This window comes from Hoplias malabaricus, chromosome 11 (genome assembly GCF_029633855.1).
Source record: "Hoplias malabaricus isolate fHopMal1 chromosome 11, fHopMal1.hap1, whole genome shotgun sequence".
Classification (NCBI taxonomy): Eukaryota; Metazoa; Chordata; class Actinopteri; order Characiformes; family Erythrinidae; genus Hoplias; species Hoplias malabaricus.
Window position 1 is genome coordinate 37,953,198 of NC_089810.1, and position 13,796 is coordinate 37,966,993.

Sequence of the window (13,796 nt, forward strand, 5' to 3'; positions counted from 1 at the left end):
TTGAGTGCTTATAGCAGGAGCTGGAGTGTGAGCTGCAAGTGTGAGTAATTGGCCATGGTTTATCTGAGTCTCACCTCTCCAATGGTCTTCTCTCGCAGGCTGCGCAGCCTCAGGATCTTGTGGAAGGCCATGGTGAGAATGGCTCCCCGTAGCCGAGTGCCCGTGCGGTAGTTGAGGGCCCAGGTGAGGGCCAGGGACCAGGAGCGGATCAGCTCAGTGGCCAGCAGCCCCAGAACTAGCAGCAGGCCGAAGGGCAAGTCCGGCTCACTCCGCTGTGTGTACTCCAGCAACCGCCTGACCACAAACGCCTGCGGAGAGGGAGGACGAGCAAGGGGGCGACAGGACACAGGCATGCGTGACTGAGAGCACACACACACAATCCCACACTCACTCCTGCAGCACTGTGAGCTCCACAAAAGCCCTACCATCATCATAATTATCATCGTCCTCTTCTCTACCTACAGTCATACGCAAAAGTTCAAACATCTCTCAGCAAATTAAATGTTTTCTAAATGAAAATAAGTCAACACACTCTGTACAGGGAACTAACTTAAAGCAGAAATAAAAAAAACAACTGTTAAATGAAAAAATATATGTTAAATTCAGCCAGCAAGCAGTAACTGTGCATTCAAAAGTGCATAAGTGTGTTCTCTGTAGAGTATGTGTTCACAAAACATTATTTGACCAGGGGTTGCCCAAACTTCGGCGAATGACTGTATTAAATCTGCAGGAAGGGTAATTGATTGCAAATCACAGTGCATTAAGGTGCAAGATTCTGCATGTTTTGTTTTGTTTTTTAAATTTTAAAGAAAGACATTGAGGGAATAGGAACTTCTACTGATAGAAGACGGCAGCCATTTTTTTAAAAATGGTGTTCTAATAGTTTACCTTGGGTGGCCCTTTTCTCTACCCTTTGAAAAGAACAAGAGAGACAATGAAATAGTACCAAGAGCGCCATTTCTAGGACAGAGAAGAGACACATTGCACTGCACATGAATTACAGACATCCCTTTGTTTTCTTTTTTTTTTTTTCAGATGCAAAGACATTGTACCTACAGTCACATCGGGGTGGGATACAGGACGGAGACGCACTTTTGTTTTAACACCTGAAAATCGATATCAGTTACATCAGTAATTAGGAGCAAAGAGCATAGGAGACAAAAACATAGAGAGATATAACCACCAGATCAGCCAAGAAAAAAATTTCATACACACACACACACACACACACACACGCAAACACTCACTCACTCAGATCACTCTCAAATACATGCACATATTCAGGAAATCTCACACAAAACTGGGAACATTCACCACCGTTCACGTGGTTCAACACAACAACATCATTTTATTTAAATAATTATATATTTATATTCAAGTTTAATATCCAGCCATTTTGTGTAAAATAATAAAAGAGAACATGAAAACAGGAAAACCAAAATACAATATGCAAAAGAAATAAAAGGGTGCATTTGTTCAGCACCGAGAAGTCCTTCGTACGAACAAGTTCGTGTCTTGTACATTAATTCAGTTTCACATCTTTTGTTTCGCCTGGTTGGACAAATTAAAAAACATAAAAAATCTGTGCTTAGAGTAGAATCTTTACATAAAAGGACCGTGCGGTCACTTCTATAGCCACTGAAACATGTCCGTAAACTGGGTCAAAAATCCAGTGACATACAGAGAAAAAGAGAATCGCTGTTCAAAATAGAGCTTTCAGTCCCAACAAGACATAAACATGAAAACACCATCAAAAACCATCAGTCCAGGTTCCTTTGTGATCAGGGCGTCACTGTGAACGCGAATATGACAAAGCCCTGCAGTTGTGAGGTCAATAGTCCGTTGGCACACAGCTGAGAGATGGACATGCTGTCCACATCAATTAGAAAACACACACTAGACAGTTTAAAGAACAATTGATTCTCCAACTTCGGACACATTTTAGCTGGATCGAATCAACAGACAGTTATACTTTGTTGTTCATGACAGAAAAATAATTGAAGTTAAAAAAAATACAGAGAGAGAGAGAGGGGGGGGGGTGATAGAGCAGAGATAAAAAACTGAGGGAGACTGACAGAGAGAGAGAGAGAGAAAGAGAGAGAGAGAGAGAGAGAGAGAGAGAGAGAGAAGGGGTGGGGTATAAAAGAGCAGTAAGTCTCGATCCAGCCCTGCATAAGAAACGTGCCCTTACCTCCCAGTGTCATCGCGGCTCTGTCTGGCTGGGTTCTCTCCTCAGGTAAAAGGGACACCCTGTGAAATCTAAAGAATAGCCTCTGTCACATGTCTCTCACATGGGGCCACAGCCATCTTGGACCCAAGCACAGGTTTAACCCCCATACTCACCCAGACTATACCTTAAAACCCTTCCCAACAAATGATCCCTGAGTCCAAACAAAAAGGGAAGGATGGGCTCTTTTTTTTTCTAGAGGTGGGCAATATGTTGTTATCGTTTCATCGATAAACAATCTTTTTCTGAACGTACTGTGGTTGTTGTTCGCACTTTAAGAATAAGAACATCATTAATCGTTAAGTTAAAGTGGAATAAGTTTTACCGCTAGTGTGCTAGGTCAAAATACTGTCTTTAGATGTGGTGCCTACTGTAAAATGTGTTTAAATATAACGACACGTTTTTGTTTTTCCGCCATATCGCCCACCCCTACATATACATAGAGGAATTTCATAGTGGAGGAGCTTGTAGGTAAAGGTTCAGTATAAACTGATGTCCTCCAGAGGGTGAGAGGGCCAGAGACTTGCTGAGTCACCCACGGAGAGACAGTAACAGAAGCTCTCCTTGAAAAAATGGTTAGCCTAACCTGCTGCTGCAGCTAAAGGACGATTCTTTCTCTCTTGAGTCGCACATTAAAATTTGAGAGTCAAAAAGCAGCAGCTTCTGTTTTTGCCTGTTTTAAAAGCAGAACTGTTTTATTTTATTTCACTTCTCTGGACTTCATAACACTTACTTTGTGGTTTGCTGACACCTCAGATATTTAGTTATAAGCGAATAACACAGAGCCCCTTCATTATTATTTACAGCGTTTCAATCTCTGAGGGATGCCACTGTGACAAAGCTGTAAGAATGAAATGTATAATAAAATATTAACCATACTTTTTTATTGATGTAGTCACAGATATGTGCATTTTTATGGCTTCTCAAAGCCATAATTTCTTCATCGTGATCAGGGTCACAAAGAGTCTACGTGGAATTAATTGCCACAATGCAGGAACTCGACCTAGCACTCTTGTGGACAATTTCACACAGCCAATCCACCTACCGACATGTGTTTTTGGAAGAAAACAAAGGGGAGAACATATCAAACTCCTCAACACAGTGACCAGAGGCAAGGATCACACCCTGTAGACAGAGATGCTGAATCTGTTACTACCTGCACGCCTCTGCGCTGCCCTCAAAATCGCTCTTAAAACAGCAGCACGTGAAGCTGAACTGACAACGCAGGGATGGGACTCCATACACATTTTTTGCAACAGCAGAAAAACCTGTGATTGTGGTTCCTCATCACTAATGCCTTGCATTTTTTAATCTTATTTTCTCTATATTTACTACTCAATCATGTGATCTGCACATGGTTTCATAAATCCCTGGCAAAAATTTGTGACGCACTGAACGAAACTAGCTATTATTAACTTATTTGTACTTGAATTGTATTAATTTAATTTAATTTAATATACCTGTCAACTTTAATTTATTTGTAACATTGAATTTCCATCTAATGACCTTTGGTGTATACATTTATTTTAGGCTACGATTTGTTTAACTTTAAAAAGGAAAGACTAAACTGTATTTGATATAATATAGTCACATATCAGACAGATCATCTGTAATTTTACATAATTACAGAATATATAATGAGTGTTCAAGTATTTTGGGCCAGCCCTAGGAAGCTCAACCAGAACATTAAATGAACTGAAGAGTATTTTGAACAAATACAGTACCGTGTAAAGGTTTTAGGCACGTGCAAAAAACGTTGGAAAGTAAAGATCATTTCAAAAATAAGGGAATTGTGTGCATTGTGCATTAACAGTAATAAATGAAACATTAATAAATGAAAAAAGTCCATATTATGTGACAAACATTTGCTTTTTTTTCTTATTAAATTAAATTAAATTAGTCCTAGGTACAGTTTATACAGTTTTATAAAGAAATTATAAGTTTTACTTAGCGTCTTGGAGAAACTGCCACAGTTCTTTTAAGAAGTTGGATTGTCACGCCTCTTTTTTCACGTAAAAAACTAATTTTTTATTGAACATAACCTCTACTTCTTGAATAAGTTGCTTTCTTTACAGACATACATTTTTATTGTTTGTAATGTTATTATTATTATTATTGTTGTTATTATTATTATTATTGTTAATATTATTATTATTATTGTTGTTATTATTATTACTGTTATTATTATTATTATTATTAGTAATAGTAGTAGTAAAGTAAACCTAAATGTTTATGTACTGAATCAATAATGTAGAATACATTCAATTCAAATAAATATCTATAACAGATACAATAAAATTTACAAACAAAATTTACAAATAAAATTTGTACTAAAAAAAATAGGTGCCTAAAACTTTTGCACAGTGCTGTATAACCTTAAAACCTACGACCTGAAACATCTGACGTAGACCAAAACCACAGCAAGTGCTACAAAGAAACACAGAAATGAAATAAACTGTAATTATTCTTGAAAAGTTTGAAAAGAAAAGGTGCATCCTCCATAAAACACATCAAGGGAGGGAAAGAAAAATGAGAACTTTTCCAGAAATGCCATGTAAATCCAAATAAATGTAGAAAAACATTTTTGTTCACCATTACAGGCTTTTAATAAAAAATTGTTCAGCTATTTTAAGAATAAACATTTCAGGTATTTCGGAAACCTACTAATGAATTTTTTACAAGTACATATTTGGAGATGCTACAGAACAATGATATATTGGAAATTGAAGGGTTTGGAACCTTTGAATGAAATGAGTTTGAATAAAAAAAATAAAAAAGTATAATAACAATAAAAAAAAAAAAAAACCCCAATCTAGTGAAGTTTCAGGAGTAGGGAAAACTACATCTCATCACATAGCTTGTATTGTCCTCTTGGGTTCGGTCACTTTTAAGGCACTAAATGTTTGTCATTATAGGTAAATGTCATAGTAGCAAAGACTCAAGTTAAATTGGCTTAGACACATTTCCTATTGATTGCACCATCCATGCCCCATGAAAACACTCACCTTCATGTTGATCAGGAAGGGGCAGGATGGGCCACACTACTAACAATATATAGAAAGAGAGTTTGATAGCGAGAGGAAGAGAGAAATAAAGAGAAAAAAAGAGAGGCAGACACTGAGATGGCGTTACTTACTGGGCCGCTGAAGCCGGCGAGTTGAGTGACCATGAGGCACAGGATGGAGAGCAGAAGACGGGTTCGGCAGAAGACCCAGACGACATGATGAAGAGAAGCTTGATCTCCTCTCACCCTCAGCTCCTCCTCCCACAGTCCTGACAGCCTGCATAACACATATGTATACTTCCTTAACACTTTTACCCTGCTTTCTCTCCTACCACTTGTTAGCTAGGTCTCCCTCAGTCACACGGTAAACACAGGAAAACACTAGTTCTGGTCTGTTAGACCAGAAAGAACAAATCTCAAAAGCGATGCAGAGGTGAGACAGCTCTGTGATTGTTGGCAGTGAGATAACAACGTTGTGAAAGGTTATTGCCTGTGTATAATACTTAAAGTTGTTATGTATAACTTGCTTATGTATACACAGATGTAATCAGACGAATGATCCCAACATTTTTTAACTGCAGTATGGGTCTTTGTTATACTGACCGTTTGCGGTTGGTCTCACAGCTCTCCCACTGAGACACAGGCCACACATCCTCGAGAAATAGCTGACCCTTCTTATGAGCTTGCAAGGCCAGAGGAGTGAGCCAGTTAAAGGTCATGAAGGAGAACAGGCCGGCGTTATCCACTGGGTGCTGATGCCTGAGACAAACACAAGAAGACAAGTAACAATAGAGGGTGAGGTTTTTTATTTGTCTTAGACAAGTAGAAGGGTATGTCCTCTTTGAGAGGGCTAATAAAACTTAGTGAAAAGAACAGCAAATGGGCTTTGAACAAGGTCAGTAACTACGACAGATTGCTCAGTGAAAGCAAAGGCCATTTGAGTACGGGTTGTCCCTGCTCCCAACTCCCACTCTGGCCTGTACTCACGCGCCAGCAAACCCTGCCTCTCAGCAGTAGTGAGACCAGAGTGATTCCTTTGCAGCTACGCACGTTTACAGTGAGTTGAGAAGCCCTCAAAACATACTGCGGAAAGCTTACTTGCTGGTGGACCGGAAAGGCTTAAGGACTCCAACGCTGTGGTGATACTTGCTCCGGCCTGCATCCTCCTCCAGCTCTTTAGTGTGAGAAACACCTCCTCTATCCAGCGGAAAGCCACAATCAGCTCGGCCTGCTGTCTCCAAAGCATCCTGACAAGAAGGACACATAGATACATAAGTATGAGAGAGGCTTTTCAAAATGGTAGAAGGAGCTTAAACCATCTACTAGCAAAATGCTTGCTAGGCAAAGATAAAAGGGAGAACTGAAAATAGGAAGGTTCCTCTGGAAATAAGTGAGCAGTCATCTGTGTTTTCACATGACTCTCACAAAGTGAGGAACCATTTCACTTAGTCATGCTTAGTCATGATAGTCCCACCTTAACTCCATATCCATTTCTATCCATCTGTTCCGATCAGATCAGATTTTGATCAGATTTTGACAAGGGAATGTGAATTTAATTTCTAATCTTTTTTGTTGTTGATCTGGTTTAAGGGGGCAATGAATATTTATACAAATATTCTGATTATGGCCCTGATATTGCAGCACGACTAAACTCAGTCCAGTGACTACATTCCTTATATAATTAAATAGATTAAAATGTACACAATGTATAGGAGTATGTAAACGCCTTAGATAATGTCTTTAAACATATTTCGAACATTCATTCATTCATTCATTATCTGTAACCCTTATCCAGTTCAGGGTCGCAGTGGGTCAAGAGCCTACCTGGAATCATTGGGCGCAAGGCGGGAATACACCCTGGAGGGAGCGCCAGTCCTTCACAGGGCAACACACACACACATTTACTCACACCTATGGACACTTTTGAGTCGCCAATCCACCTACCAACGTGTGTTTTTGGATTGTGGGAGGAAACTGGAGCACCCGGAGGGTGCCCACGCAGACACAGAGAGAACACACCACACTCCTCACAGACAGTCACCCGGAGGAAACCCACACAGACACGGGGAGAACACACCACACTCCTCACAGACAGTCACCCGGAGGAAACCCACGCAGACACAGGGACAACACACCACACTCCTCACAGACTGTCACCCGGAGGAAACCCACGCGGACACGGGGAGAACACACCACACTCCTCACAGACAGTCTCCCTGAGGAAACCCACGCGGACACGGGGAGAACACACCAAACTCCTCACAGACAGTCACCCTGAGGAAACCCACGCGGACACCGTGAGAACACACCAAACTCCTCACAGACAGTCACCCTGAGGAAACCCACGCGGACACGGGGAGAACACACCAAACTCCTCACAGTCACCCGGAGGAAACCCACGCAGACCACACCAAACTCCTCACAGACAGTCACCCGGAGGAAACCCACGCAGACACAGGGAGAACACACCACACTCCTCACAGACAGTCACCCGGAGGAAACCCACGCAGACACAGGGAGAACACACCACACTCCTCACAGACAGTCACCCGGAGGAAACCTACGCAGACACAGGGAGAACACACCAACTCCTCACAGACAGTCACCCGGAGGAAACCTACGCAGACACAGGGAGAACACACCAACTCCTCACAGACAGTCACCCGGAGCGGGAATCGAACCTACAACCTCCAACCCCCTGGAGCTGTGTGACTGCGACACTACCTGCTGCGCCACCGTGCTGCCCATATTTCGACCAGTTTAACTTATATATTTTTACCTGACTAATCAATGGCACTGGTAAATCAGGCGTTGCTCACAGAAATAAAGAAATCCAAACATTGAGGAGAACTCATTTCTGTGCTATAAATATTTACTTAGTGTTTGTAATGCCTTTTACTCCTTTATAATAAGATCTAAAAATATGTTATTATAGTATTCATCAAATTCAAATGATGTTTAACAGTCTTTTCATCTGGACTTGTTTAGTTCTCTCATTAATCGATGTATCTGAGGGCTTCTTTACATAATTAAATCTACACCTAGTCTTTATTATTTCCATTAAAAAACATGAAACAAAGTCTACACAACTAAGTCTAAAGTCATCAGGCTATAGGGGCAAACATGGGTTAGAGGGGTATAAAGCAACATGGCATTGGAACTGCGTTCTCTCACATAGGCTGCTACCCTTGATGACCCACACTACGCAGCATCCTTAAGTGCTCAGGTCCAGCTGGAAAAACGTGTGTGTGTGTAAAACCAAGAAAAGCAGAAAAAAGCCGACAGGATTAACTCACTAAAAGGAACACCATGTTCTTTAAAGCCCCTCAAAGTCAGATTAAAGTCATCTTCAAATGCCAACAGCACAATCAACAGCTCACAGTAAACTGAAAACACACCAACGAGCATCTGCACTAATCGAGATAAACCCTGTTACATAATCGTTTTAACCAGCTTCCATCTTTAAGTCTAAGAACTTGTAAATATCTATTAAATTCAACGTATTCTTTCCCTCACACTAAACTGAAACTGCCCATATCACATATAAAATTGGTCTATTAAAAGAATTTGAGCAACTGTTAAACAATGCTCATTTCAAAGGGTATCATTCACATCCCAGTTATTGTGGAAATTGAGTTGAAAAAAGCTGGTTTTATTGCAGTTCCAAGTCATTTGCATACAGGTGTATGTCATTCACCTTTCATAACTTGCTATTTTATTGGTTATTATATATTATAAGCAGTAATAAGTGATATAACGTTGGGAATATTTTATGTCGGAACCCTAGATTTTTTTGTTTTTCCAATAAACTACAACAACACAATTTAAACATTTTCAAAGTATTATATGTGACTTGATGGTAATTAACAAAATCTGATCATTTCACAGCTTCTACTCTTGTACTTGTAGGTGAAGAGTGTATGAATCATATAAAATAAATGAGTCATAGCAGCTTTTTTGTATCTGAGCAGCTGCCAGAAACCTTTAAAAAGGGCAAATGTTAATAATTCATTTAAAATATTCTATTGACCTATAGAAAGACATTGAAGTCCATTTGTGGAGCTTAGGACTTCACTGTGTGAAAGACAATGTGTCAGCTGTGGGAAAGAGGGTGTAAATTTAATTGGTTTTGTGCGATAAGACTGGATGACGTGCGAGTCACGTGACCTCCTACTTCAGCCTGAATTATTCCAGCAATTGAAGGGCAATTAAAGAATGTCAAGCCCGCCACGCCTTATACACGCAAAAACAGACGGTGGGCCAGGCACGAGATGTATACATTTTGACTGAAAATTCACATAATCTATGATCTAAAGATCAGTAAAGACAGACAACCAGCCTCAGTCTTGACACCTCAGTGAATGAAAATGAGACGTAAGTGGGAGAAGGACGCACAATAAACAATCAAACACACACACATGGAAAGACAAAAAAAAAAAAATACATAAATAGGGTTGTATTGTGTAGTATAAATACATACACAGGGTTCATGATGGCTGTTATTATCCCAGTAAACATTTAACCGTTGATTCAACGTTGAAAAACCGTAACGACTGCCATCTAATCAACGTTCTCTTAAGGTTAAAAATGAAAGTTGAAAAGAAGTCCAAACACAGACATTGAAAAGACGATTATTCGACGTATTTTGGACGTCCATTAACGTTATTAATTGGTCCCGAAATAAATTACTTGTATAAAACGCGTTTTGGACGTCCACTGACGTTATCGATTAGTCACCACTTAACTAACTTATTAAGATGGCTTTTGGACGTCCATTGACGTTTAAAATATGTCCTTGATGGACAGACTACTTTTAGACCTATTTTGAACATCCAGGGACATTCCATTTTGATTTGCAATCAACAAATTCCTTTATGACCACAGAATTCCTAATGTTTGTGTAAAGTCCTTGCACAGTGATGTGAGCTGAAGTGAGAACACACTGCTGGATGTAGACAAAAAAACCACACACAATCCCAAACTCTCAGACATCCCTCAGGATGCTGCACTGCAGCACATTCCAAAATGTAGCTACCAAGGCTAACAACCAAATGAAATGTAAGGTTACAGTGGAAAGGCTGGAGATAATTCTGTCACTGTGTTTTAGAGGTGTGCTATAGATTAATCAAAACACTGTAGTGGTCAGAGGTGTGAGATAATTCAAGAATGCGGTTTGCATGATGCCGTTATGTTGTATATAACCTACAGCTGCATGTTAGCTATTAGCCTTGTATCTCCAATGCTAATCCACAGAAGCAACCTTCAGAAACCAAACATGTCTGGGCTGATTCATTATTTGTGACGTACAGGTGAAGAGGGGAAGTGTTTAAATATGATTTATTCGCCAAATCTTTCCTTAAATGGTAACGTTGGCCTTTGCGTGTTCCCTGAAAAAGTGGGGCGTTGCGTATTTTTGGCTATTGTGAATGAAAAAAGATTTGCATGCTCTGGAGCTTTCTGCGGTGCTGCTCAGCATGTGCACCCTCCCTTCTTTCTCCTCTTCCCCTTCACACCATTATTCGTCCTCACCCCTTCCTCTGAGCTCTCACGTTTCTCTAATGCGCTCACGTTGCACAGACGTACAGCCAGCACAGACACCCCGGGGGGGAGGGGGTATGGGCCTATCGGTCGTCCAGGCCGCTGTACGCTTCACCGGAACTGAGCGCCACGATTGGCTGCCTGTGCCAGAGTAGGCGGGCCTATATTATGTAAACAGTTCAGGCTTATGCATAAAGGAGGAGGCACAGAGCCAATCAGAGAGGCCGGACGGGCAGCCAGGCAGCCGCAGAGGAATACAGAGTAGAAGGGAGCGAGGGAGAGATGGGTTTGACAGTGAAAGACAAAGAGAAACGGAGCGCAACACAAGACCCTCTCCTAACACGCTGACAAAACGCTGACAGTGAGAGGGAATGGAGACAAAAAAAAGGGGGGGCTACAGAAAAACAAAGCACGACACTACCATACTCAAGCACAAAACAACAGCTGGTGCCCTTTAATACAAGTCCTTTAGTGCTCCAAACCATGTATGGCTTCATGAATCAGCACCTACTACCACATACAAAAAATTGAACTAATTGGGCCCACTTCTAAAGACTTGATTTAAGATCTGATATAAAAAGAGAATTTCTTAGGTCAACGAAATGAAGCTGTAGCCTAACGTCATTTAATAGTCTCATGCAATTACTTATATTTTCAAATGCTTTCACAAGAAGTGCCAAATCTGCCCACCACCAGAAGAAAAACAACATATCCCCCAGACTGACCTGGACGCTGGAGAGGTGGTAGTCGTCCATCTGGTTTCCTGGTAAAACGTCTCTGGAAGGAACAGCCCTGTAGCCAGAAGCAGTGGCCAGGCAGTCCTTTCCCAAATCATGTTCTTTCATCTTCTTTAAACAACATGGGAGTGTTAGACCTGCCTCCACTCTGAGCTTTATCTGGATATAAAGATCCAAAACAAACAAAGGCTAGGATTATGCCGTCGTCGTTTCCCTTGTAAAGAACCAATGTTTAAGTAAAACATCACTGAAAGAACCAGCAAAGGTTTATCAAACTATTCTCGATTCCTTGTCCTCAGTTCAATGTGATTTTATTATTTTATGAAATGACACATATTTTGAGCAACTGAAGAATGAAGTTATCATAAGTGGAATTATTGTTGCTGATATTCTTTAGACCTAGCAGCACAATGCCATTCCAAATGTAATAAGATCACAACGTTAAATGATTGCAAAGGTAGTAATAAATATCATAACACTACGAACAATAACAGTTGGCTTTTTATTTCTGAATTAAACAAGCACTCTCGGTAACAGTCAAAAACCTACCACAAAATGTCCCCGTACATATCCTGTTTTTCATCTCTGTTTAACACTATCCTGTAAAACCCCATCTGCCTTTTCCTCATCGGCAGAAGAGTACACACAGTTCCTAAACCTCAGAAAAACAGCAGCAGCAGAAAAGAGAAACGCAGCCAGTTCCATTCTTTATTTCAGCCCTGGCCTTTTCCCTCAGACTGTGTTATCTAATACTAACTGGCTCTTTCCTATTCAGCTTTATCCTGTGTGTGATCACTTCCAATCAGTGAAACCATCACATCATCCTGTTTTCTTCCTTATCACACAATATTTTTCTTTTATTCCCTTTACATTAAATATATTTGTGTTCTGGCATTTCCTCATAATAATTTACACAGATTAGACATTTCTAAAATCTGTTTATATTAACTGGAATTGCTATGCCTTTAATGCCAAAAGGTCATGATACAGAAAGCTACAATATGAAGGTATTGTTTTTTATGTAGTCTGACATCGCAGAACTAACCTTAGCTTTATTTCCTAAAATGCTATTTCCATAAAAAAAATTACCGTCTCCTTCAAGTCTTTGTCTCCTTAAGATGAGGAAGATTTTATTGGATTATCACCGGAAATACGGTGTCTATATTAGAATGTCTAACGACTAAAATTATACAAACAGATAAATAAACATCTTAATAAAATGAAAATGAGGGAGTATTCATGTCATTCTAAAGTCACTATAAACATACAGTGCACATTTACACCCCCTAAAGTACCCGAGATATATATTAACATAAAATAAAGTATTTAAGCAGATACAAAGACATACATCTCCTGCTGTGCTTTACCTGAAAGTGTTCTTCGTTCTCCGCAGATCCTCAACAAACGGACTGAAGCTGAACACCTTCGTTATAAACCATCTATTTGCGCTAAACAAGAGCAATGGTTTATGGGACTAGTAGTTTTTTTGAGTGTTTTCGTCCCGTGCGCTTTTCTAGTGCAGGTACACTACAAAGACTGCATTACCCACAATCCCCGTGCGATGAGGCTGAAACTCAACCGTAAAAGGGCGGAGCTTGAACCAAAAGGAAAATATACATTTCTCTTCATGTTAAAATGTAATTTAAAATGTAATCGACTTCTTTTAATGATAGACGATCCAATCTTTCGAAAAAAAAATAGTGGTTTATAAATTCATAACGTCCAACAATCCATAATGACACAGCATCTTAGTTACGGTAATGAGAACGTGTACTCTTTGTGACTCAAGAGATCTTTTAACACCTTAACGCCCCATAATGTGTCCTCAAAAGATTATACTCATAATAGCAATCTTTTAATTATAGCATTAATAAAATCTAAAATTTCAACCAATTCCAAAAAATGACACATTACACACTTAACATTGTGCTTTTTCGCAATTTTGAAAACAAGAAATGAGTTCCTTTTACCATGTTTTTGATTACTTTCATTCTTTGTTGTCATGTTTATTTAAACTTTTTAATATTGCATTTTTTTTGTTGTAGAGAATATGAACTTTTGTTAGTGTTGCTCTTGGATTAAAACACCTGCACAACATGTTAATATAAATGTAAATTCCTTTTGTTAAAACAGGACTTTTTAACAAAGTTAAAAAAATTTAGTTGACGGTACTACAGAACTTCGGCAGGCTCTTTGGTTAAAGTCTTTGCCTTAATTGTAATAAATTTTATACCAACATATAGCTGGACTAAATTTAACAGACTACAGAAAGACCTGTTAAATGTCGAAA

At 39.7% G+C, this 13,796-nt stretch overlaps 1 protein-coding gene across 1 annotated transcript in view; it reads right to left on the bottom strand.

Annotated features, from left to right (window-relative positions):
• abcc5 (ATP-binding cassette, sub-family C (CFTR/MRP), member 5) overlaps nucleotides 1-12,948 on the bottom strand; it is a 30,015-nt gene extending 17,067 nt beyond the window's left edge. The window contains exons 1-6 of the mRNA XM_066685671.1: nucleotides 12,874-12,948; nucleotides 11,495-11,665; nucleotides 6,330-6,478; nucleotides 5,835-5,990; nucleotides 5,364-5,508; nucleotides 75-308 (exon numbers count right to left, since the gene is read on the bottom strand). Of these exons, the coding sequence (XP_066541768.1) occupies nucleotides 75-308; nucleotides 5,364-5,508; nucleotides 5,835-5,990; nucleotides 6,330-6,478; nucleotides 11,495-11,614 (804 nt within the window). The 5' untranslated portion in view covers nucleotides 11,615-11,665; nucleotides 12,874-12,948. The remainder of the gene's footprint in view (nucleotides 1-74; nucleotides 309-5,363; nucleotides 5,509-5,834; nucleotides 5,991-6,329; nucleotides 6,479-11,494; nucleotides 11,666-12,873) is intronic.
• Between the last annotated feature and the right edge of the window lie 848 nt (nucleotides 12,949-13,796).